Consider the following 26959-nt stretch of genomic DNA (forward strand, 5'->3'; position numbering starts at 1 on the left):
ATACATCCATGTTTTGCGATACAAGTATATACCGCAATGCATGGATCCGCCATGGGTCCCGTGAGGTTGTTGAGGTTAAGTCTGGAAAATGTGGCCGGCCCATTTATTGCAGTCCATAGTTGCACCGTGGTGTGTGAAACCAGCCTTATACGGGCGTCATGTGGTACGATCTATCGTGCGATCGCAGGAGCGATCGTACCCGCCCCCGTCGTTTGTGCGTCAAGGGCAAATCACTGCCCGTGTCGCACAAAGTCGTTAAACTGCTGTCACACGTACTTACCTGCAGAGCGACCTTGCTGTGGGCGGTGAACATCTTCTTCCTGAAGGGGTGGGACGTTCGGCATCACAGCGATGTCACACAGGTGCCGGCCAATAGAAGCGGAGGGGCGGAGATGAGCGGGACGTAAATATCCCGCCCACCTCCTTCCTTCCGCATAACCGGCGGGTGCCGCGGGACGCAGGTAAGCTGTGTTCATCGTTCCCGGGGTGTCACGCAGAGCGATGTGTGCTACCCCGGGTACTATGAACAACCGGCGCCATGAAAAATAAACAATTTTTAAAAAATAAGCAACGTGTACACGACTCACGATTTGTGACCGATTCTCCATCACTCAGAGGTGTCACACGAGACGACGTCGTGAACGAAACCAGATGTGCGTCATGAAAACCGTGACCCCGACGATGCATCGCATGATAGATCGTCTATTGTGACGCCCGCATTAGGGTCAACATGGGATTTAGAGAAACATTATAAATATGCCTATGAAATCTTCATGACTTTCACCTTTAGAGTTGAAGGTGCTTTTACAGGCCAAATGTACATGTACATGTGGAAAGATGCGATGAAGTGAAAAGGGACACGTGATAAATTTGATAGCTTGATGACATTGCTTTTGGGTTAATTAAAGAATGTACGTCTGGAACTCCAAGGTGTGAACAAGGTGCAAGACTCAAAAACATACAACTATGCAATAGGATAAAGAGTTGCACACCAGTCACAATGTATAGGGATATAATGAAAAGCAGAACTGCTATGGGAATACTAGACTGAAAAATACAATGAACTATCTGAAAAAGTGAAAAACATGAAAATGGAATATGCATTACTGCTATGAAAAATAGGAATATATGAGATGTTTAGCCATTGTTTTGATCAATGCAAAAGAGCCCCAAAACCACGCCAAGGTAATTTCTATTTTTGGGGTCCCTAACCTATGTGTAACTTCACCTGCAGTTAAAATACTTGCTCTGTATGGGAAGCAAAGGACCAAGCTATATATGTGAAATAAGACAAATGGCATTGATCAATACAATGGCTAAACATCTCTTATATTCTTATTATTCATAGCAGTTATGCATATTCCATTTTCATGTTTTTCATTTTTCCGATAGTTCATTGTATTTTTCAGTCTAGTATTGCCATAGCAGTTCTGCTTTTCATTATTCCCGTATACATTGTGACTAGTATGCAACTCTTTATCCTATTGTATAGTTGTATGCTTTTGAGCCCTGCACCTTGTTCACACCTTGGAGTTCCAGACATACATTCTTTAATTAGTATACACTTTCTGTCTGAGAACCCTGCCCCACCCATATCCATGTGTTTTATTTCACATATATAGCGTGGTCCTTTGCTTCCCATACAGAGCAAGTTTTTTAACTGCAGGTGAGGTTACACATAGGTTATGGACCCCAAAAATAGAGATTACCTTGGCGTGGTTTGGGGGCTCTTTTGCATTGATCAATACAATGGCTAAACATCTCTTATATTTCTCTTATTCATAGCAGTTATGCATATTCCATTTTCATGTTATTCATTTTTCAGATAGTTCATTGCATTTGTCAGTCTAGTATTCCCATTACAGTTCTGCTTTTCATTATTCCCCTATACATTGGGACTAGTGTGCAACTCTTTATCCTATTGTATTGCTTTTGGGTTGACTGATGGCTTTTTTAATTAGATAGCTCAATATAATCTTATATTTTGGCATCTGCTTTGCTTACAGGATCCTCGTAGCCGACACAAGTTCAAGGTCCACAGCTACAGCAGCCCAACTTTCTGTGATCACTGTGGTTCCCTTCTTTATGGGTTGGTTCACCAGGGAATGAAATGCGCTTGTAAGTACAGTTTATTAGACGTTGAATTTTTATTTAATAACAATTTTCCTGATTTTTTTTTATTTGTCACAAATTTTAAATCAGATTAGAAACTAACTTTATTCCATAAACATATATTTCCATATACAGTGCATTGCGAAACTATTGACCCCCTTCGCATTTTTTGTGTTTTGCTACCTCACAACCTGAAATTTCACTGTGTTTTATTGGGGGTTTGCATCAGTTCATGTAAAGAACATGCCTACAACTGTGAAGAATTGGTTTTCATTTCATTGTGAAATAAGCAACTAATTGGACATAATAATTGAAAACTTCAATGTCCTTTTTTGGCAATTACAGCTGCAAGGAGCTTTGGATAAGACTGTATGAGCTGTCCATATTTTGCCACTGGGACTTTTGTCCATTCCTCAAAACAAAACTGCTCCAGCTCCTTCAAGTTAGATGGTTTCCTCTGGTGATCAGCAATCTTCAAGTCTGACCACAGATTCTCAATTGGATTAAGGTCTGGGCTGTGACTTGGCCACTCCAATACAATTACACATTTCCCTTTACATCACTCTACTGTTGCTTTAGCAGGAGCTTTGGGTCATTGTCTTGTTGGAAGGGGAACTTTCGCTCCAATTTCAAATCACTGCGAGACTCAAACAGGTTTTGCTAAAAAATATCCCTGTATTTCACACCATCCAACTTCCCCTCGACTTGGATCTGTGATGCTGGAATATGGGGGGTTGTGTATAATTTTGTGTAGGTTCGTATTTTAGGAACGGTGTTCTGTCCATTCTATGTACATTGTCCTGTTTGAGACTAATCACCCCCTGCCAGACTTTTGTCCCTAAGTCTGGGGGAGGGGGGCCAGGAATCCACCTAAACTCTCTGCTTACCTGGGAATTATTCAGTCAGGCTGGGAAGGACAAGAGAAAAGCAGGAAGATTGATCCTCTAGGGGAGAAGCTGCAGCTACAGGCAGCACCCTGGAGAGCCGTTAAGAAACCCCGATTTCCCTGGAAAAGGACTGCTAGAGAATTGTGACTCATCCCTAGGACATTTATCCCATTACTGGACTACTTTACCCTCCATGTGGTGTATTATTTGATGGACATTCTGGATTGCATGGAATAAATATTCTTTGGATTGTTCAATCATCTTTCCCCATTGATTGTGTGATATCGGAGAAAGACCCAGTGACAACTGGTGACAGCGGTGGGATCAACACAGCACAGCCCAATGGAGATCCACTCACAGAGTGAGTACAGAAACTGGACCGCATTCAGTCTACAGGAGAGAGCCAGAGATCTTGGCCTGAGCTACCATGGACTGAGTAAAGAGTCCTTAATTGATCTACTGGTGGGTGCAAGCCAAACCCCTCCACCCAGATGTCTGACAGACAAGCACTGGTGATAGGGATCCCTGCCCCAAAAAGCCAGTGGTTGGTGTGGTTCAAAGAAGAGATGGCAGTTCTGGGCCCAGGTGTATCTCAGGAGTATAAGGAGAAGGCTGCTCGCCAAGCTCAGTGGAGACAAGAAGCAATGGAGTCCGACAGAGTAAGTAATATGAGTTGGAGTGTAAACCCAGCCTGTACAGATTACCCTGGTGGACTTCAAGCCATTTGATGAGGCTTCCAGAAATGTGGAGGGGTTCTTCAAGGACTTTGAGCAGCAGTGTGCCGTGATGGAGGTGGCCCACTCTGGCTGGATGCGTTTGTTAGTGGAACTTCTGAACGGAAGCCTGGCGGAGGCTTATCGCACCATTGACTCACAGCAGAACCGGGATTACAAAATTTTAAAGTGGACTATCCTGGATTATCATGCTATCATCCCAGACTCACATAGGGCACAGTTAATAATAATCTTTATTTCTATAGTGCCAACATATTCCGCAGCACTTTACAATTCAGGAGGATCATATACAAACAAGTAACAGTTATAGAAAATACAATATTTAAAGGGAAAAAAAATACAACCCTGCTCATGAGAGCTTACAATCTACAATGAGATATGGGGGGCAAGGTACAAGTGCTTATTTACAATGACAATCCAGCCATCTCAAGGAAATGGGGGATAGATAATGGTTTCCTGGCCCAGTTGGCCAGAACCTTGAGATGCATTTGAGTGCCATGGAGTTTGACGTGGAGTTATGTTGTGAGAAGTTGTAGAGGGACTATGTGAATTGAATCTGATTAGGGAGTGTGATAGACTGCCCTAAAGAGATGCGTCTTTAGGGTGCGTCTGAAGCTGAGTAAGTTGTGATTTGCCCTAACTTCTTGGGGTAGAGCGTTCCAGAGAGTTGGTGCAGCTCGGAAAAAGTCTTGGATCCGGGAGTGGGAGGTTCGAATTAGTGTGGATGTTAGTCGAAAGTCGTTTGCAGAGCGTAGAGAATGGGTGGGGTAATAGACAGAGAGGAGGGTGGAGATGTAGGGGGATGCCACACTGTGGAGAGCTTTGTGGGTGAGAATAAGCAATTTAAATTGGATCCTATGATATATAGGCAGCCAGAGCATTGACTGGCACAGAGCAGAGGAATCCAAGTAGCGGTTAGCCAGATAGGTGACCCTGGCTGCTGCATTAAGGATGGACTGTAGAGGAGAGAGTCTAGTTAGGGGGAGACCAATTAATAGAGAGTTACAGTAGTCAAGGCGAGAGTGGATTAGGGCCACAGTGAGGGTTTTTGTCATTTCCATTGTGAGAAAGGGGCGGATTCTAGAGATTTTCTTGAGGTGCAAGCGGCATATTTTATGTGGGAGGTGAAGGAGAGATCAGTGTCAATTATAACACCCAGACAGCGGGCTTGCTGCCTAGGACTTATCGTTGTGCCACACACAGAGAGGGAGATGTCAGGTTTAGGAAGGTTAAAAGACGGAGGAAAAAGAAGAAGTTCAGTTTTTGAAAGGTTAAGTTTCAGATAGAGAGCAGACATGAAGTTGCAAACTGCCGTAAGGCAGTCACTTGTGTTCTGTAGTACAGCAGGGGTGAGCTTCTGAACGGCCAGAAAGATAGGAAGAGAACCAGGAAAGAACAGTGTCCTTTAGGCCGATAGAATGGAGCATAGAGAGAAGGAGATGGTGGTCAACAGTATCGAATGCGGCAGAGAGGTCAAGAAGGATAAGCAGAGAGTGGTCACTGTTACGTTTTGCTGTCAACAGGTCACTGGTCATTTTGACAACGGCAGTTTCTGATGAGTGTAAAGGGCGGAAGCAGGACTGTAAAGGATCTAGAAGAGAGTGAGTGGAAAGGTAGCGGGTGAGGCGAGAGTAGACCAGGCGCTTCAAGAGTTTGGAGATGAAGGGGAGATTGGAGACTGGTCTGTAGTTGCTTTTGCAGGATGGATCAAGGGAAGGTTAGAGGAAGGGATCAGTAGGGCAAGTGGTAGGACGAGAAGAGGATAGAAGCCTGGAGACTTCCTCCTCTGTGACTAGGTCAAATGTGGAAAGTGAGCTGGATGGGATGTGGGGAGGGATGGGATTCACAATGCTTGGTGGCTGGGAGCTGATCTCTCGGCGCATGTTTTCTATTTTCTCTGTGAAATACGAGGACAGGTCATCAGCATGAAGGTCTGTGATGGGGGTCTGTACTTTGGGACTGAGGAGGGAGTGAAAGGTGTCAAAGAGCTTTTTTGGATTGTTGGATAGTGAGGAAATAAGGGTGGTGAAGTAGGTTTGTTTGGCGAGGTGAAGGGAAGAGTTGTAGGTCCTTAACATGAACTTGTAGTGGATGACGTTTTCTGGTGTGCGGGTTTTCCTCCATTGGTGTTCGGCACTCCTGGAGCATCGCTGGAGAAATAGAGTTTGGGATGTGAGCCAGGGCTGTTTTACTCTCCGTATGGTCTTTCTGAAGGTAAGGGGCGTTACTTGGTCTAGGGTACTTCTGAGTGTGTCATTGTAGTGCTTTACAGCCAGATAAGGACAGTAAAGTGAGGAGATAGGGGACAGTGATGAGGGTAGAGAGTCTGTAAGTGTTTGAGAGTCAATGACCTGTAGGTTTCTCAATGTGTGATAGGTGGGAGTGTGCTGGGGTGGGCAAGGGTTTGTGAGCTTGAAGGAGAGGATGTTGTGACAGAGAGAGGGGAAGAGGTGAGTTGTCAAAGTGAGAGATTGAGCAGAGGCTGATAAAGACCAGGTCAAGAGTGTTACCATCTTTATGTGTCTCAGAGGATGAGAGCTGTGAGAGGCCAAGGGAGGTGGTGAGAGACAGAAGCTGGGATGCAGATGGAGAGGAGGGGCTATTCATGGGGACGTTAAAGTCTCCTAGGATAAGGGTTTGTAATTCTGAGGACATGAAGTGAGGCAGCCAGGCTGAAAAGTGGTCAAGGGACTGGGTGGGTGAGCCTGGGGGACGGTATATGACAGCTACTCTAAGGGGAAGGGGATGGAAGAGCCTGATGGTGTGGACCTCAAAGGATGGGAATGAGAGTGATGGAGCTGGGGGGATGACCTGGAAAGTATATTGTGGGGACAGGAGTAAACCGACTCTACCACCATGTCTGTTTTCAGGTCCTAGTGAATGGGAAAAGTGTAAACCATCGTGAGAGATAGCAGCAGGGGAAGTAGTGTCAGAATCCTGAATCCAGGTTTCAATGAGGGCTAGCAGGTTAAGAGAGTTATTGAGAAAGTAGTTGTGGATGTAAGGAGGCTTGTTACATACAGACCGAGGATTCCAGAGAGCACAATTAAAAGAGGGAAGTGAGGGTGTACAACTAATGTTAATAAGATTATCAGGGTTTTTATGGGAGGTGGGGGGAGGGGGTAAAGTTAGCATGGGGTGGACCGGGATTAGAAGAGATATTACCTGAAAGAAGTAGGAGTAAAAGAAGAAAGATCAGATGGTTTTTGGACTTGTGGCATGGCTTTTTCTGCAAGACATTGGAGCATGAAGGATGTTAATTTATCAGATAGGTGAGAAGAGCCTGGGAGCTGTACAAAGGAGAGGGGAGGAGAAAGGGACTGATGTGGATGATTGGTGATGGAGGGGGGACAGGGCGGTGAAAGTGGACAGTAAAGGCACATAGGATGATAGAGATAGGAATAATAGTCATGATGGAAACAGAAGGTGTCAATGAGTAGTTTACCTGCCTCCTTCCCTGACTAACTGCCATTGAAATAACTGCCCAGCACTTAGCAACGATGGCACTTTGCATAAGATGGCACGCATGCAGACACTCCACACGCGTGCACCCCTTAAGAAAGCCCCAGATATATAGAGAAAGCTAGAAGAATAGGTAAGGGGGATTGTGGGAGGTCAGCTTGTTAAGGGAAATTAACAAAAGGTAATCACACCAGGAAATAATTAGTGAATCAAAGGGAACAGGACATTTTACATCCAGCCTGACTCCAGACTACACAATTACACCTTCAACCATCAGATAACATTTTCAAAGAGGAAAATACAGTCATACATCAGTGAGCATCAAACTTAATGTAAAGATGACATAGCAAAAGTTACAGCAAGCAGGATTATAGTTGTACAAGAAAAGAGGGTTCAGCAGAGATATAATGCAGGACACATGGAGTTACAGCAACCAGGGATATAGTTGTACCAGAAAAGAGGGTTCAGCAGAGATATAATGCAGGACACATGGATTCCGAGACCTCCCATGCATCACGGGGGGATCATTTAGGATGAATGCCCATAAGATGTCCCAAGCATGTCTGAGATGGCTGGAAGCGGAAAATGCCTTCACTGTGGAAGACGTTATACAGGTATTTTTTATTGAACAATTTCTTTACAAGTGCCCTTCAGAAATACAGGAATGGGCCAGAGAGCGCATGCCATGCACCTTGGGTAGAGCTGCAGCCCTGGCTGATGAAGCCCTTACTATCCGACCACAATGGAGGATACTTCTGGACAATAAGCCACAGCCTGCTCCTGCGCCCCGGCCTTCTCCAGTTATATCTGCCCATCCACGCAGCTGCAGGCCGTCGACAATCACAGCTCACATTCTGGGCCCCAACAATTCCAACCATGCCCTCTGGGAATCACAGAGAGGATATCATGGTTTCCCCTCCACGTCCACATGGCTAGGGGATGGAGCCTTCTCCCGGGCCTCACTTCTGGAGCTGGGATGCTTGAAATACTGTTATCTCCAGTGAACCAGTGCCGGCTATAAGCTTAGCACTGCTTTGCCTGTGAGTGCTGGTCCTTGTAAGTGTGATCCTGATCCGTTCCCTCTCTTTGCCCTAAGCCTCTGTCTGTGTTCTGTCCCCTAGTCGTTCTGCCATTCCTCTGTCCCACCTCCTTCCTTCCCACAATAGCCCCGGTTGTTCCCCCCTCTCCCACCTCCCTACTCGGTTGTTTCCTCTGGTACTGACCTCGGCCTGATCTCGACTCCTCCTCTGCTAGTTCCTCCGGTCTTCCTGCTGCCCGTACTGTGTATGACCCGGACCCGTCTGACCATCCCCCGCATGCCCCACACCTTCCGCTGTCCGACTGATGCTGGCAGACACTGCATCAGCACATACTGGGAGTTACCCTCCTTGCTCATTCAGCTCCGTGTAGTGTCTTTCCCTGCAGGACTCCAGTTCCCCCTGCTGGCAGCCTGACAGAGGAGATGTTATGGGTGCAGACAACCTGGGCACCTGCAATCCAGTTGTCCCACAAGAACTCGGAGGGAGCCCCATGCACCTCCACCACGTCCTGTGCACTTTGTGCATTTCATCTTGCCTGAGGAAGAGCTACCACCACCTCCACTGGAGTGTACAGCTGACCCCTGCACCATAGATGCCCCTGTTGGAGTGTATGGCATCCGGCCTTTGTTTGTAGGTTCTCCTACTGCCTTCTCCAGAATGCACATTGGAAGGAGTATGAGGCAGCAAATATATTATCAATGTGGGCAGCCTGGGCATTTGCAAAACACTTGCCCTGCTGGTCGATTGAGGAATGACCTTGCATCAAATTGACCTGTTCACTCTCTACAGCTAAATATAATGGCGGAAGAGTTCTCACCCCTTTAAGTTGACTTGCCTAATGGCTCAGACATTCATGGTCGACCACTAGGGGTTTATGGGGTCCCAGCCACAACCCCGAGTTCCTCTTTCCATCAAAGTAAGCACTTACAGGAGGTTGTGCTGGATGGGCAGAGAGTTATTGGATTTTGTGAATCCGGGGCATTTCTCCCAATAGCTGATCCTCGCATGGTTCAGCCAGAGGCGATACATGATGGACCATGGATTATTATTGAATTAGCTGGAGGACAAAGGAGGAATATACCAAAGACGACTGTAGATCTGGACTTTGCCTTTGGGGTCAAGCAATGCGTGGTTGGGGTGCTGAGCAGCCTGCCTGCAGATATTCTCCTAGGAAATGATGTGGGAGATCTACAATGCTGATTTGTGAGTGCAGGACGCACAGTTTGAGTGAAGGAGGACACAAAGGGAAGATTGTCCTTACAATCCTCCCGCTGTACAAGGGACTATCCACAGCTGAGCAACATGGGCTTAAGTGAGGTGGCCAGAGGTCTGTGTAGACCTCATTGCATGCTCACTTATTAAGAAGGACGGAGAGGTTGTGATGGTGGAATATGGGGGTTGAGTATAATTTTGTGTAGGTTCGTATTTTAGGCGTGGTGTTCTGTCCATTCTGTGTATATTGTTCTGTTTACAGACTAATCACTCCCTGCTTTTGTCCCTAAGTCTGGGGGAGGGAGGCCAGGAATCCACCTAAACTCTCTGCTTACCTAGGGGATTATTCATTCAGGCTGGGAAGGATAAGAGACAAGCAGGAAGACTGATCCTATGGGGGAGAAGCTGCAGCTATAGGCAGCACCCCAGCGAGCCGTTGAGAAACCCAGATTTCCCTGGAAAAGGACTGCTGTAGGATTGTGACTAATCTCTGCTTGGGAACTCTGCATATCCTTCAGGGTTACCTTTAGTTTCTGTGCTACCTCTATGATTAATGCTTTCCATGGCTGGGCTGAGGGTTTTGGTGGGTGGCACTCTCTTGGCAGGTGTGTTGTGGCACCGTGTTATTTCCATTTGATGTTAATAGATTTGATGTTGCTTCAAGGGATCATCAGAGATTGGGACATTTTTTAGAATCCAATCCTGATTTGTACTTCTCAACAATTCTGTCTCTGACTTGTTTGGAGATCTCCTAGGTTTTCATGATGTTGTTTGGAGATCTCCTAGGTTTTCATGATGTTGTTTGGAGATCTCCTAGGTTTTCATGATGTTGTTTGAAGATCTCCTAGGTTTTCATGATGTTGTTTGGAGATCTCCTAGGTTTTCATGATGTTGTTTGGAGATCTCCTAGGTTTTCATGATGTTGTTTGGAGATCTCCTAGGTCTTCATGGTGTTACTTGGCTAGTGGTTAGTGGTTAGTGGTGCCTCTTGCCAAAATCTGGTGACAGGTTCCCTTTAAAGTTGACAGAGAAGGGAGGAGGAGTAAGACAGTGGAAGACTAGGCAGAGACACAGACATGTACTGACCCATACTGTTGTTAGGAGGTGTTCTGGCTTCTCTCTTGTATAATGTCCTCCATGCTGTTGCTGCATCTGAACATTTGTTAAGTAGAAACAGAAGAGCAGGAATCACTCAGGTCTGTGTGTACTGTGTATAGGAGACATTATGGCAGCTGGTCTTCATCTAGTAGCTCAGAGACAACTGAAAATTAGAGATAGACCCTGTAGAGGAGAAATCTTGTGAAAAATGCAGGCTGCAAGTCAGATAATGACCCAAAATAGTGAAATAAGGGTACATTTTAAGTTACTTCTGGTCCACACAGAAATATGTTTAAAACATGTTAGTTTTTAAGCACATTTGCAAAACTCCCATATGCCCCCATCATGTTGCTGTTTGCATCTTGTATTGCTAAGTTGGAAGATGACAGCACATGTGAGAACTGAAAATGTTATATTCATATAAAGATATATTATATAATACTTTTTCTTCAGAATGTATATTTTATGTGTTCCAACAGTGATTATGCAACAAGAATCTCAAACCAGAGCTCTTAGTCACACTGCAGAAGCTGCTTCAGCAGATTAAGTTTCTTCATTGTACTGATTAATAAAAAGTTACACAATTTAGACGATTGCATCATTATATGCTATAAAAGCCCAAAGCCCAGGTTGTTGCTAACAAAGTTGGGTACCAGACACTGATTGGAGACCAATAGTTTAACTCTCAATATGTCAAAGTCAGTTGTAACCACAGCATCTAAGGTGTTGAAAGAGGGAAACTGATTACTGGCTGCCACAAGAACCTGCCTCTTAGGCTATGATCAGGGAATTTAATAATAAATATTACAATATTAATAATTTTTATTTATATAGCGTTAATTATTTAGTGAAAGTAGTAGGTCTTATTTTGCCTCTGACGAGGAGTCTTAGGTTGAACATTTCTCCCTCTGGAAAGCACCAAGCCAGTGTAAGGAGACTTGTTGGCCATGCAATACTCCTTTGCAAATTTAAGCATGCAAATATCCTCTTGAGAGAGGATGAAGACTTGAACTCTTGCCCACAAAATAAGGGTAGCAATCCTAAAATCAAAATCAAACTTTTATTAAGCCTTGCTACATGAATGAAGTTTAAGAGCTAAAAAAATTGTTTAAAAGAACAGAGAGTCCTCAGTGGTTGATACCTTTTAATGGCTAACTGAAAAGATGGTAATAATTGCAAGCTTTCGAGACTACTCAGGTCTCGAGACTACTCATGGTACCATGCCTGATGAAGAGACCTGAGTAGTCTCGAAAGCTTGCAATTATTACCATCTTTTCAGTTAGCCATTAAAAGGTATCAACCACTGAGGACTCTCTGTTCTTTTAAACAATTTTTTTATCTCTACTGGCTAACACGGTACAAAGATATATTTTACTTGTTTAAGAGCTAAAGAGTTAAATTGGACATGTTTTGGGATGTTTGCCACTCCTCAATAAACGATTTTTTTTTGGGCTTAGTGGGAGGCCACTGACAGTCTATGAGGGACTTTTTCTCCTTTTAGAGAACACCAAGCCGGTGTAAGGAGACTTATAGGCCGTGAGATGCTCTCTTGGGAAATTAAAAATGCAAATATCCTTTTCATTGAAGAAGAAGAAGATAGGAGACTTAGTGCCAACTATTGGATAGCAATCACCAAAGTTAATAAAAAAAATAGAGAATATGAACACAAAAATTGGGTTTTCTTCTTTATATGCACAGGGGATCAAAATTAGAGAATAATGTATGATCACTTGCTTTTTTCAGAAATAATGTAATCTACATTGATCAACATTTGAATGTTTTTTTTTAAAGGGGTGCACCATGCCACTAGAACAGTGTTTTACAAAAGATCCAATGTTTATCATCATAAAACTTTTATTTTGCCCAAAACGTGATGATCATAATTAGAGAACATCAATGACTGTAGCACAGAAAAAGAACATAAGTAAATTTTCTGAAGGTAACAACAGTCACCAATCAGTAGGAAGTGTACAGGCCTTTGCTTTGAATGAGTTCAGCACATCTGTGGCACAGGACATCACTAGTCTCTCACACTGCTCTGGTGTGATTTTGGTCCACTCTTCTTCCAGCCTCTCTCACAGTTCTTTGACTGTTGTGGGTTTCTTGGCCATAAGTTTGTCACCAAGGATTTTCCAGAGGTTTTATATTGGGTTTAGATCAGGACTCTGGGCAGCCATTTCCTTCCTTCAGTGTTTTCTGTTTCAAGGAACTGCTTTACTCATTTTTCTGTGTGACAAGGGGCATTGTCCTGCATGAAAATTGTTGGCTGATTGAGTGATGAACACAAGTAAGGAACCATGTGTTGTTGAAGAAGGTTCTGATACACACGTGCATTCACTCTGCCATGTAGCTGTATGAGAGGTCCAACTCCTGCTGCAGAAAACATTCTCCAAGCCAAGACACTTCCTCCACCACCTTTCACTGACTTCTTAACACACGTTGAGTTCAGTCTTTCCCCAGTTTGTCAGAGAACATAATATTTCACATCAGACTCAAATAAATAGACTTGCTTTCATCACTAAACTGAACTGTGGACCACTACTCTGTCCACACAACATGCTCCTTTTGATACTTTCTGCTAATGAGAGGTTTGGTCACAGCAGAGTGGGCTTTTAGTCCAAATGCTCTTAAATGTCATGACACTGTATGACGAGAAAGATCCTTACCCTGTTCAGTGCTGAACTGGCAAACAATTCCAGCTGCAATGTTGAAACAATTATCCATGAAGATTCTCTGCATTATCATGTCCTAGACCAGCCTTGGGGATCTTGAAAGAGTTTGTGATGTTGTAAAGATGTAATATTCTCAAAATCACAGACTTGGAATAACAAATTTCTCTTGCTATGGCTAATAGGGTCACCCCTTTAGCATTCATCTGGACAACCTGCTACTGGAGGGATTCGCCACTTTGGGATGGCACACCATCCTTACAAAGCCATTGCAAACTGGAAGGTTAGGCTGCCAGCTACAAATGGTTTGTTAGATAATTAAGGAAATTAGCACCAGGTGCCAGATTAACACCAATAACTTGCAGGTATCGGAAAGCGTTATCTAATTTTGATCAGGGTTCTTTTTTTTTACATTTATCTCATTTACATTTTTATTTTGTGCTTTTGAATAAATTTAATTTATGAAATAAGCTTAAAATACGGAGTTTCCTCATGTCAGGATATAATCACATAGGACGACACATTGACCACAACATTTAAGAAATTGTGTGCGGTTCTATAATTTTGATCTCCAGTGTATATCTAAGGCATATTTTTATCCTTTGGAAACAATTAAGGATCCAATACACCACAAAAAGTGATTTGAAACATTCATATGGAAAATATATAAGATGACCGTAAAGATTTTCATTATAATATTCATAAGTATTTTTTTCTGTAACTGAAACACTGCTTTAATATTCATAGGTCAGTAAAGGTTTGCATTTATAAAACAGTATGTTGTATTTCTGCAGGCTGTGAGATGAATGTACACAAACGGTGTGTTCAGAGTGTGCCTAGTCTCTGTGGGGTCGATCATACGGAACGTCGTGGCCGGATGCACATCAGAGTGGAAGCAATTAATGATGAAGAGTTTCAAGTAACAGGTATGTAACAGGTACACAAGCACGTATTCACTCATATGAATATACACTGAACTAGTTTTTGCTTCCATCTTTCCTGAGCTCAACTCCAGTCAACAGTTTTATCTCCTTTGTCTGAAGGACATTTTCACAGAAACATGTGGCTTGTGAATATATGTGAATATCTTGTGAATATGCATATATTGGCAAATTCCAGCCTTGTTTTTTATGATTTGCTTTCAACAGTGGTTTCCTCCTTTGTCTGCTTCCATGAAGTCCATTTTACCCAAGAAGGTGATGGATGGTGCAACTGGATACTGATGTACCTTGACCTTAGTGTTTACCTCTAATCACTTTGAAAGTTCTTCTGAGCTTCTTGTTTACCACTCGTATTATCCATTTCTTCAATTTCTATTTGATTTTTCTCTTCTGGCCACATCCAGGGAGGTTGTCTACAGTGTGATAGACCTTACATTTCTGAGTAATATGTGCAACTGTACTAACAGGAGTATCAAGCTGTTCGATGCTGGTAACATGTCTGTCTATCTTTTTCTTTCTAATCTCCTGAGACAACTATCTCCTTAGCTTGTTTTGGTCAATGTTCAGTGTGGTACACACCATGAAATCAAATAGCACAGTGACTACTTTTCACCATTGAAATAGGCAGACTGACTGATAACATGTTTGTAGACACCTGTGATGCTAATTATAGGCCACACCTCAGTTTAACATACCCCTATGGTTAAATTAATTTCAATCTTTATTAAGGGTACCATTATTTTTGTTTAGCCCATTGTCATTAGTTTATTTTTTTTCTGTTGAGCCACAATGTCTTATTTTCATTAGTTGATATTCAGTAAATTTAAATTGAAAATGTCTTTTTTCAATTTCAAGTTATTTCAGTGACCATTGTGGGTTTTTCTTACTTTATCAGAGGGCTACCAACAATTTTGTCAACATCTGTATTTTGTTCTTCCTACTATTAATTCTTCTATTTCTGCCCTTCTTAGCGTCTAGGCTGCCAAACATTTTTCCTAATTTGAGCATTAAATATTTTTCAACCCCTTCACCACCGAGCGATTTTCCGTTTTTTTTGTTTTTTTCTTCCCTTTCTTCTAAGAGTTATAACTTTGTAGCTTTGCGTCAAGAACAGCAGAGAGGGACAAACACAGTGGGGAGGAAAAAACACAGTGGGGAGGGACAGACAAAGCGGGGAGCAACAGACACAGCAGGGAGGGACAGACACAGTAAGGAGAAACAGATACAGCGAGAAGGGACAGACACAACAAGGAGGAACAGATACAACATAGAGGGACAGACACAGCGGCGAAGGATAGACAAAGCAGGTAGAAACAGACACAGAAGGGAGGGACAAATACAGCAGAGAGGGACAGACACAGCAAGGAGGGACAGACACAACAAGGAGGGACAAACACAGCAGAGAGGGAGGGACACAACAGAGAGGGACAGTCATAGCAGGGAGGGACAGACACAGCAGGGAGAGTAAAACACAGCAGAGAGGGACAGATACATTAGGGAGTAACAGACACAGCTGAGAGGGACAATCATAGTGGGGAGGGATATACACAGAAGGGAGGAACAGACACAGCAGGGAGGGACAGACACAGTGAGGAGAAACAGATACAGCGAGAAGGGACAGACACAACAAGGAGGAACAGATACAACATAGAGGGACAGACACAGTGGCGAAGGATAGACAAAGCAGGGAGAAACAGACACAGAAGGGAGGGACAAACACAGCAGAGAGGGACAGACACAGCAAGGAGGGACAGACACAGCAGAGAGTTAGGGACACAACAGAGAGGGACAGTCATAGCAGGGAGGGAAAGACACAGCAGGGAGAGTAAGAGACAGCAGAGAGGGACAAATACATTAGGGAGTAACAGACACAGCAGAGAGGGACAATCATAGTGGGGAGGGATAGACACAGCAGGGAGGGATATACACAGCGGGGAGGGACAGACACAGCGGGGAGGGACAGACACAGCGGGGAGGGACAGACACAGCGGGGAGAGACAGACACAGCGGGGAGGGACAGACACAGCGGGGAGGGACAGACACAGAGGGGAGGGACAGACACAGCAGGGAGGGACAGACAAAGCAGTGAGGAGCAGAGTAGAGAGAACAGACAGGAGGGAGGAACAGACCCAGCAGAGAGGGACAGACACAGTGGAGAGGGACAGACACAGCAGAGAGGGACAGACACAGTGGGGAGGGACAGACACAGCAGGGAGGGACAGATACAGCAGGGAGGGACAGACACAGCAGGGAGGGACAGACACAGCAGGGAGGGGCAGACAGCAGGGAGGGACAGACAGTGTGCAGGGACAGACACAGCAGGCACAAGCAAGCCCCTGAAACAAGCATCATGATGCTGCTTTATTTCAAGGAGGGGACAGAGGCTACGGTCACTGCCACAGACTCTACCCCCTGATGACACTTTCTTTGGGTATCCCAGCATTCATTGGGATTCTCAAACGATTCATCAACAGACAGAAAATAGAAAAAATTAGAATAGTAGTTACATAGTGTAGTTGGGGAACGGTGGGGAATTTTTAAACCAAGTATATTAGAAAATAGCTTAGATTATAGCATGAAATAGATAGGGAATGAAATTAAAATTTATTTTGCTTTAGGACCACCCATTTAATTTAATAATTCACTACAGTGAATGTAATAAATAAGATTTCATATAGTTATTTCTTATGGTCCCAGCCTTTTCTGTTTTAAAACTATGAATTTGGAAGGAATTTGAAAAAACATTCCTATAAATACTAGACTATTAAAATATATTAAGAAATTATTACAGAAAATTGAGCATAGAAAAAATGTAATAAAAAGTTGAGATTCACTATAAGCTGAACTATATTTAATATAGGTTTTTGTTTTAATATTCATATGTACTACTTTGTAACACTTCCAAGAAGCTTGTCCCATTTAGATTAAGTGGAAAAATAAAGACAAATCTACTGCACAATTTGCATGACTTAAGGGTGCTTTACACGCTGCGACATCACTAATGATATATCGTCGGGGTCACGTCATTAGTGAAGCACATCCAGCGCCGTTAGCGACATCGCAGCGTGTTACACCAAGGAGCGACGATCAATGAGCGCAAAAACATGAAAAATCGTTGCTCGTTGACACGTCGCTCCTTTTCCAAATATCGTTGCTGCCGCAGGTACGATGTTGTTCGTCATTCCTGCGGCATCACACATCGCTATGTGTGACACCGCAGGAATGACGAACATCTCCTTACCTGCGTCCACCGGCAATGAGGAAGGAAGGAAGTGGGCGGAATGTTCCGGCCGCTCATCTCCGCCCCTCCTCTGCTATTGGGCGGCCGCTGTTTGACGCCGCAGTGACGAAGCTATGACTCCAAACGCACCTCCCCCTTGAAGGAGGGATTGTTCGGCGGTCACAGCGACGTCGCTGATAAGGTATGTGCGTGTGGCGCTGCCATAGCGATAATGTTCGATACGGCAGTGATCACCAGATATCACATGTGCGATGGGGGCGGGTGCTATCGCTCACGACATTGCTAGCAACCGGTAGCAATGTCGCAGCGTGTAAAACACCCTTTAGTTATATGCTAGGTTCACACTGATCTTATTGATTGTTTTTCATAGATTGCTAAGGGTGCAATGTAATGTAAAACTCAAATCCGAAATTGTCAGTATAAAGTTTTGCTCAGATTCTGGGCTGATTTTTCACAGAACGTGTGGATAAGATTTAGTGAAATCTCCACTCAGAGATTCAGAATGGGAGAATCTGTCATGTATTCTCCGGATGTGAAAATACCCTCTACATTTTCTTTTAGTGATATTGCAAATTACTTTTTTATACTTTATCACTAAATTGCAATAGATGTTACATTTCTAATCTTTATTTTGACCAAATTTAAATTTGAAGAGTGAAATTGTTCAATGATTAAATGTCACTTTCTATGATTTACTACGTCAAGTCAAATTTTGCAAAATGACACCTCCCAGCATGCCAAGACCTATTTTCTAAGGGACGATAACAATTAACACTGAGATGAAAACTGTAAAAAAAAAATTGTAAAGGAAAGTAGAAGAATAGAGGCAGAATTTGTCCTAAGTTTTTTCCCTGTCACCCAAAAAATAAATGTAGCAGTATAAATTCTGAAAATAATATAAATAAAATAAGGGCTGATCTAGAAACAGATGTTAAGACTGTACAATAGCACTTGTGTATTAAAGATATGTGACATGTTAAGAATACAGAAAATTTTAACAACCATCTGTTCTTCTATGTAATAATAGATTTAAATAAATGCAAACATGGAAAAGAAAACAAAGGAAATATGGTAAATACTGTCATTAAAAAAAACTGCACATTGTCGATGTTATTCATTATGATGGTCAATGTGCAACGTTATGCAACTCAACAGGATTTATTTCATGGTTTGCCCTCGAGATTTATACCTTTCATTTAAAAGAAATGTAGCTAATCTAGTTTTTCTTAATAAGTAAAGCTGGGATTATACAATAAAACCTAGAATAAAAATGATATACACAGTATGGTGAACCCACATCAACCCTATACATAGTACGATGGCTACCACAGGCCCATACACACATTCTGATGATTACCATAGCTTTCTATTCACAATAAGATGTCCCCACAGCCTCATATACACAGTATGATGGCTCACAACACTTTATTTACAGTATAATGACCCCACAGCCCCATATACATAATATGATGGTGTCACGGGCGGAGGAGGGGATGCTGCGCTCTCCCACTGCTCGGGTCCGGCCGCTGCGGCTGCTGCTCAGTGGTGGCTCGAGCGGTGGGCCGGATGCCGGGGACTCGAGCGGCGTTCCTCGCCCGTCAGTGAAAAGGGTGGGGATTGATTGTGGGGATTTGATATTGTCCGTGACGCCACCCACGGTTGTGGTGAGATTGGTGACACCACCGCTGCTCTGGACGGGGATCCCGAGAGCGATGACAGGGAGCAGCCTGGATGTTAGTTCTTCCCTCCGTGGGTAGGGGGGTTGGTTGTCCCGAGGCCCGGTGATGGGGTAGGGATGGATGGCAGGCAGGTTACGGGGCCTGGCGAGGTGCAGGGTCGCGGGGGAAGCGCTGTGCCGCACGGCACGGTGGTACTCACTCAGCCAATGATGTACACAGAGTCTCCGGTAAAACAAACGGCTGGATGGACGGGTCCCACAGATGGCTGCGGTGTTTCTCCTCCCGGCAGGTTGATGGTGACTGCCTTTCCCTGCTGCACCTGTGTAGTGTGTACAGTTCCAATGGGTTCCCACTAGTAACCTGCTCCCCAGCTTGGATATGTGCCGAAGGAGCCCCTTTTGCCCGCAGTCTCTGGCCCTGGGAACTTTAGCCTTGGCGGTGACTGTGTTTCCCTCTCTCGGTTGGACGGTTGCCTTGTGTCGGGACTTGGCTGCTGGGAAACCCAGGAGGTTCCCTTCGCTAACGGATTTGACAAATTCACGGTGACTCCTAGCTTTGTCGGGGTCCGTAAGCCCCTGCCAGATGGTGCTGGCTTCTCTTTGCGTACCGGTCCGGTACCGCCGGGCCACCGCCCATCCACGGTCCTTACGGCTAGCTCCAATAGGCCACTCCTGCAGACGGTCACCACCGTCTGCCAACCTTGCTGATCCGTCCGGGCCACACACCCGGACCACTTTCTGTCTGCTCCTTTACCACTTTCCTTCCTCTCACTTTCACTTCCCAACTCTATCTCTCCTAAACTGCACTGCTTTTCCCGCCTCCAGGACTGTGAACTCCTCAGTGGGCGGGACCAACCGCCTGGCCCACCCCCTGGTGTGGACATCAGCCCCTGGAGGAAGGCAACAAGGGTTTTTGTCTGACTTTGGTGTGCCTGACCGGGAGTGTGGGGTGTGTTGGTGTAGTGTTTGTGACGTCCTGGCTTGCCCAGGGCACCACATTCCCCCTTAGTAAAATGCAGACCGTCCGCGGGCTGCCCGTCCATCACCGGTTTAATTTTCACAACTGAAAAAGATAAACGGTAAACATGTATTACAAGTATATTAACTTCTTCCCACATCAGGAGGCATATTTACTTAAACGTTGCTAACGGTAACGGCTTCCGCTCTCTCCCACCCAAGCAACCTGGCCCTGATGCTGCCCCTAAGCAAATGGGCAGCACCCCTTGACCCCAGTCCAGCACAAGTTACCCGAGCGGGTTCTGTCCTTTTCAGGGGACCCACGTCCATGGGGAGCCCCTGAAACCCCCGGAGGATCACCACCGGTTGCGGTAGTGGCGGGCCTGGGCCATCACTTCCCTCCAGGCCCATCCTCCAAATCAGCCTCTCCGGAGGCGGTAACGGTAAAGCCAAAGAAAAACATTTTTATTTACAGACCCCAAGTTCGTGGTTGCCCTGCCAGTTCTCGGGCTTGTCCGTAGCAGTTTCTACGCATTGATTGCAAACAGTCCCCACGGGGACAACAGTTGCCGGCAACGACCGGTTCCAATCAGGGCTTAAAATCAGATAACATCTCGGTAATCATTCACTTATCATTTTCAAAACTTGTAAACGGTATTCTGGTGGTCCCAACGGGGACAACTTGCAGCGGAGCTCCGCTGCCATCACTCAGATTCTTCGGCTGAGGCGGCCCCATCCTCCGCCACCAACATATCAAACATGCAGTGACATGCCTGCTGTGAAAGGGGCGCCCGGTATCCGTTCCCACCGGTGTGCGGGGTGTAATAAACCACCGGCTCTCCCTCGTAGCTAAGATGCTCACTCGCCTTCTCGAATTCAGAGGTGGGCTCAGCGCCGGAGCTGGAATCGCTATCACTTGTCTCTGCGCCAGGCGGGTTGCCGCCAGCTGCCGCAGTTTCCAGGCCACCGACATCCAGCACATCAGGTTCAGCTGTAGTAGCACGGGGCAGCAGATCGGGTTGGTCAACACTGAGGTGCCCCATGAGTAATGGCAGGGACGACGTGAGGGCCGAGACAGGACCGGGCCCCCCAGCCGCAGTGGCCGGTCCTGGTAGGACATGGGGACGTGGGTTACCCGTCGGCTCCGTCACATCTGCTCCCATCCCATACATTGGGGCAGCTGCAACCAGCATTTCCACCTCATGGGTCCACTGCTCCATCATGAGATATATCTGATGTTGCTGGCGCTGATTGAATTCGACTACTCTGGCCTTCATGCACACCACGGTCCCGGTCTCGGACACAGCGCCTGGTGCCATCCTGGCCAGGGCCTCTGATACATCTTCATTAAGGGGCCGCAGCCTCGGCGGCTCCCATAGGAGTGGTTAAGGGCGGCCCTGAACGTCTGCAGCCGGTCGGTCCGCCGGGGCGGATTGGCCGGGTATCGCTACCAGTTGGACAGGTAGCGGGCCTAGTGGTGGGGCGGCAGCAGCTAACACGGGTAGCGGGGAGGGAGGCAGGGTGAGCGGGTGCAGGCCGGGCTCCTCAGCCGCAGTGGCCGATCCCTCGGGAATACAGGGACGTGGGTCTCTTACCCGCTCCTCCAAATCCTCTTCCACCTCGCGTCTCCGCATAGCAGCCACCACGTCCGCCATGTTGGTCTCCCACTCCTCCAGGAGGAGCTGCATGTGGGCTTGCAGACGGTTACTCAGCGGGGCGGTCCGGTCCCTCAGCCACATCGCCGTGCCGGGTGCGGGAGCGTCATAGTTGGTAGTCGGACTGTGCATCTTGGCAATGAGGTCTTCCAGGAACCCAGTATCGCTGCAGAGTCCTGGCGTCTCTGCTTTTATAGCCGCGCGTACATGCGGCCAGACGCCATCAGTCCCCCTTAGTCTCTTTTCGGCTCCTCCTCTACAGGGGCGGGGTTTTGGCCTTCACGCCTCCACTGCTCGAGGAGACGCTCGAGCGGGAATTTTTCGCGCCCAAAATGGCGGCTTCTCCAAATTTTCGGCCGGACACCTCCGGCGGTCACAAGGCGCACCTCTACCAGACGGCAGAGCGGTAAGATCCTGTTCGTGACGCCAAGTTGTCGCGGGCGGAGGAGGGGACGCTGCGCTCTCCCACTGCTCGGGTCTGGCCGCTGCTGCTGCGGCTGCTGCTCGGTGGTGGCTCGAGCGATATGCCGGATCCCGGGGACTCGAGCGGCGTTCCTCGCCCGTGAGTGAAAAGGGTGGGGATTGATTGTGGGGATTTGATATTGTCCGTGACGCCACCCACGGTTGTGGTGAGATTGGTGACACCACCGCTGCTCTGGACGGGGATCCCGAGAGCGATGACAGGGAGCAGCCTGGATGTTAGTTCTCCCCTCTGTGGGTAGGGCGGTTGGTTAACCCGGGGCCCGGTGATGGGGTAGGGATGGATGGCAGGCAGGTTACGGGGCCTGGCGAGGTGCAGGGTCGCGGGGGCAGCGCTGTGCCGTATGGCACGGTGGTACTCACTCAGCCAATGATGTACACAGAGTCTCCGGTAAAACAAACGGCTGGATGGATGGGTCCCACAGACGGCTGCGGTGTTTCTTCTCCCGGCAGGTTGATGGTGACTGCCTTTCCCTGCACCTGTGTAGTGTGTACGGTTTCAATGGGTTCCCACTGGTAACCCTCTCTCCAGCTTGGATATGTGCCGAAGGAGCCCCTTTTGCTCGCAGGCTCTGGCCCTGGGAACTTTAGCCTTGGCGGTGACTGTATTTCCCTCTCTCGGTTGGACGGTTGCCTTCTGTCGGGACTTGGCTGCTGGGAAACCCAGGAGCGTCCCTTCGCTAACGGATTTGACAAATTCACGGTGACTCCTAGCCTTGTCGGGGTCCGTAAGCCCCTGCCAGATGGTGCTGGCTTCTCTTTGCGTACCGGTCCGGTACCACCGGGCCACCGCCCATCCACGGTCCTTACGGCTAGCTCCAATAGGCCACTCCTGCAGACGGTCACCACCAACCTTGCTGATCAGTCCGGGCCACACACCCGGACCACTTTCTGTCTGCTCCTTTACCACTTTCCTTCCTCTCACTTTCACTTCCCAACTCTATCTCTGCTAAACTGCACTGCTTTTCCCGCCTCCAGGACTGTGAACTCCTCTGTGGGCGGGACCAACCGCCTGGCCCACCCCCTGGTGTGGACATCAGCCCCTGGAGGAAGGCAACAAGGGTTTTTGTCTGACTTTGGTGTGCCTGACCGGGAGTGTGGGGTGTGTTGGTGTAGTGTTTGTGACGTCCTGGCTTGCCCAGGGCGCCACAATGGCCCCACAGCCCACCTCAACATGCTGTAGTATGATGGCACCTAGCCCCATATACACTGCATGATGCCTCCCAGCCCTCTATTCACAGTAAGATGAACCCACAGCCTCATATACACAGTATCATGACTCACAGTCCTCTATTCACAGAACAATGGCCTCACAGACCTCCTCTATATACAGTAGTGTGATGGCCCATAGGCCCCATTCACAGTTTAATAGCACTCCACAGCCACTGTATACATAGTATGAGGCCAACACATCCACCTCCACACAGTATGATGATCACACAACCCCTTATACCAAGTATGATGACCCACAGCCCTCAATCCCCAGTATCATGACCTCACAGACCCATCTACACAGTATGATGACCCCACAACCCTCACCTATATACTGTAGTGTGATGGCCCATAGCCCACATTTACAATATGATGGCACTCAACAACCCCTCTATACATACACTGTGTGCAGAATTATTAGGCAAATTAGTATTTTGATCACATGATACTTTTTATACATGTTGTCCTACTCCAAGTTGTATAGGCTTGAGAACCAACTACCAATTAAGTAAATCAGGTGATGGGCATCTCTTTAATGAGGAGGGGTGTGGTGTAATGACATCAACACCCTATATAAGATGTGCTTAATTATTAGGCAACTTCCTTTCCTTTGGCAAAATGGGTCAGAAGAGAGATTTGACGGGCTCTGAAAAGTCCAAAATTGTGAGATGTCTTGCAGAGGGATGTGTCGCGGGCGGAGGGGCCGCGCTCGCTACGCTCGGGTCCGCGGCTGCTGCTGCTCGGTGGCTCGAGCGGTGGGCCGGACCCGGGGACTCGAACAGCGCTCCTCGCCCACGAGTGAAAATGGGGTGGTTTGTTTGGGGAGATAGTCCGTGACGCCACCCACGGGTCGTGGTGATAGTGGGCATCACCGCTGCTGGTGACGGGGATCCCGGGAGCGATGGCAGGGAGCAGCTAGGATGTTGTCCCCTCTGTGGGTAGGGGTTGGTGATCCCGGGGCCCAGTGGCGGTACGGGGAGGCAGAGTAGCTGGGGTGCAGGGTTGCAGGGGCAGCACGGCGCGGTGCCTGATGGCACTGTGGTACTCACTCAGGCACAAATTCACAGAGTCTCTGGTAAACCAAACGGCTGGATTGACGGGTCCCGCAGCCGGCTGCAGTGTCTTTGCTCTCCCCGGACAGGTTAATGGTGGCTGTCTTTCCCTGCACCTTTGTATGTATGTGTTGACTCCGATGGCTTCCCAACGGTAGTCCGCTCCCCGGCGTATAGGTACCGAAGGAGCCCGTTTTGCCCGCAGGCGCTGGCCCTTGGATCTCTAGCCTATGGCGGTGGCTGTGTATCCTCACGGTGTGGACTGTTGCCTTCTGTCGGGTCTTGGGTGTTTGTAAACCCCTGGGGTTCTGGTCACTCTCGGATTTGACCGTTGTTGGCGGCTCCAAGCCTAGTCGGGGTCCGATGGCCCTGCCTTTGTGCTTAGCATCACTCCGCTCCCTGGTTCGGTACTGGCGGGCCACCACCCGACCCCGGTCCTACGGTTCCACAGAGGTCCACTAACTCCTGCAGACGGCCACCACCATCTGCCAACCTTGCTGACAGTGCCTAGGCTCCTACCCAGACAGTTTCTGTCCTCTCACTTTCACCTCCAAAACTCAACTCTCCACTACTCTCACTGCTTTTCCCGCCTCCAGGCCTGTGAACTCCTCGGTGGGTGGGGCCAACCGCCCCACCTGGTGTGGACATCAGACCCTGTAGGGAGGCAACAAGGGTTTTTGTTTGACTGGTGTGAACTATCCAGGGGAGGGGGTGTGTGTGATGTTATGTTTGTGGCTACCTGGCTAGTCCAGGGCGCCACAGATGCAGCAGTCTTGAAATTGCCAAATTTTTGAAAGTGATCACCGAACAATCAAGCGTTTCATGGAAAATAGCCAACCAACAGGGTCGCAAGAAGCGTGTTGGGCAAAAAAAAGTACAAAACAACTGCCCATGAATTGAGGAAAATCAAGCGTGAAGCTGCCAAGATGCCATTTGCCATCAGTTTGGCCATATTTCAGAGCTGCAATGTTACTGGAGTATCAAAAAGCACAAGGTGTGCCATACTCAGGGACATGGCCAAGGTAAGGAAGGCTAAAAAATGACCACCTTTGAACAAGAAACATAAGATAAAACGTCAAGACTGGGCCAAGAAATATCTTAAGACTGATTTTTCAAAGGTTTTATGAACTGATGAAATGAGAGTCACTCTTGATGGGCCAGATGGATGGGTCAGAGGCTGGATCAGTAAAGGGCAGAGAGCTCCACTCTGACTCAGATGCCAACAAGGTGGGGGCGGGGTACTGGTATTGGATGGTATCATTAAAGATGAACTTGTGGGACCTTTTCAGGTTGAGGATAGAGTGAAGCTCAACTCCCAGACCTACTGCCAGTTTCTGGAAGACAACTTCTTCAAGCAGTAGTACAGGAAGAAGTCGGTATTGTTCAAGAAAAACATGATTTTCATGCAGGACAATACACCATCACATGCATCCAACTACTCCACAGCGTGGCTGGCCAGTAAAGGTCTAAAAGATGTAAAAATAATGACATGGCTCCCTTGTTCACCTGATCTGAACCCCATAGAGAACCTGTGGTCCCTCATAAAATGTGAGATATACAGGGAGGGAAAACAGTACACTTCTCGGAACAGTGTCTGGAGGCTGTGGTGGCTGCTGCATGCAATGTTGATGGTAAACAGATCAAGCAATTGACAGAATCTATGGATGGTAGGCTGTTGAGTGTCATCATAAAGAAAGGTGGCTATATTGGTCACTAATTTTTTACATTTTGTTTTTGCATGTCAGAAATGTTTATGTCTAAATTTTGTGCAGTTATATTGGTTTAACTGGTGAAAATAAACAAGTGAGCTGGGAATATATTTGATTTTTATTAACTTTCCTAATAATTCTGCACAAATAGATATCCTCTTAAGATAGCCAAATCTAAAAAAAAAGCCCACTTCAACTTCCAAAAATATTAGGCTTTGATATTTATGAGTCTTTTGGGTTGATTGAGAACATAGTTGTTGATCAATAATAAAAAAAATCCTCTAAAATACAACTTGCCTAATAATTCTGCACACGGTGTAGTATGAGACCATTACATCCCCTCACACAGTATGACGATGATCATAGCCCCATGAATACAGTATGATGGTACCGGAGCTCTCCACACATAAAATTATGGCCAATAGCCTCTCATACACAATATACATAGTATGAGACCATCACATCCCCCCACACAGTATGACGATGACCATAGTCCCCCTACATTCAGTATGATGGAAACCACAGCTCTCCACACATAGTATTATGGCCAATAGCCTCTCATACACAATATACACAGTATAATTGCTCTTAGCCCCCTATAGACACTATGCTGCTCCTTAGCCCCCTATACAGTGGTACCTTGCTTAACGAGAACAATCCGTTCTGGGACTGTGGTTGTTAATCAAGTTACTCGTTCAGCAGAGCAAGATTTCCCATAGGAAATCATTGCAATGCTGACAATTCGTTCCACAATGTGTTACATGTCCCATCCTGGTCCCCTATTCTATCATTCCACACATGCACAAATGCACACAAACAT

The 26959-nt window shown here is 46.6% G+C and overlaps 1 protein-coding gene across 2 annotated transcripts in view; it reads left to right on the top strand.

Moving 5' to 3' along the window:
* Positions 1 to 26959, top strand: part of PRKCG (protein kinase C gamma) — a 763615-nt gene that overhangs the window by 541857 nt on the left and 194799 nt on the right. For both annotated transcript variants that reach the window (XM_075329229.1, XM_075329228.1), the window contains exons 4-5: positions 2007 to 2118; positions 14009 to 14140. In XM_075329229.1, coding sequence (XP_075185344.1) covers positions 2007 to 2118; positions 14009 to 14140 — 244 coding nt within the window. The remainder of the gene's footprint in view (positions 1 to 2006; positions 2119 to 14008; positions 14141 to 26959) is intronic.

This window comes from Anomaloglossus baeobatrachus, chromosome 11 (genome assembly GCF_048569485.1).
Source record: "Anomaloglossus baeobatrachus isolate aAnoBae1 chromosome 11, aAnoBae1.hap1, whole genome shotgun sequence".
NCBI lineage: Eukaryota > Metazoa > Chordata > Amphibia > Anura > Aromobatidae > Anomaloglossus > Anomaloglossus baeobatrachus.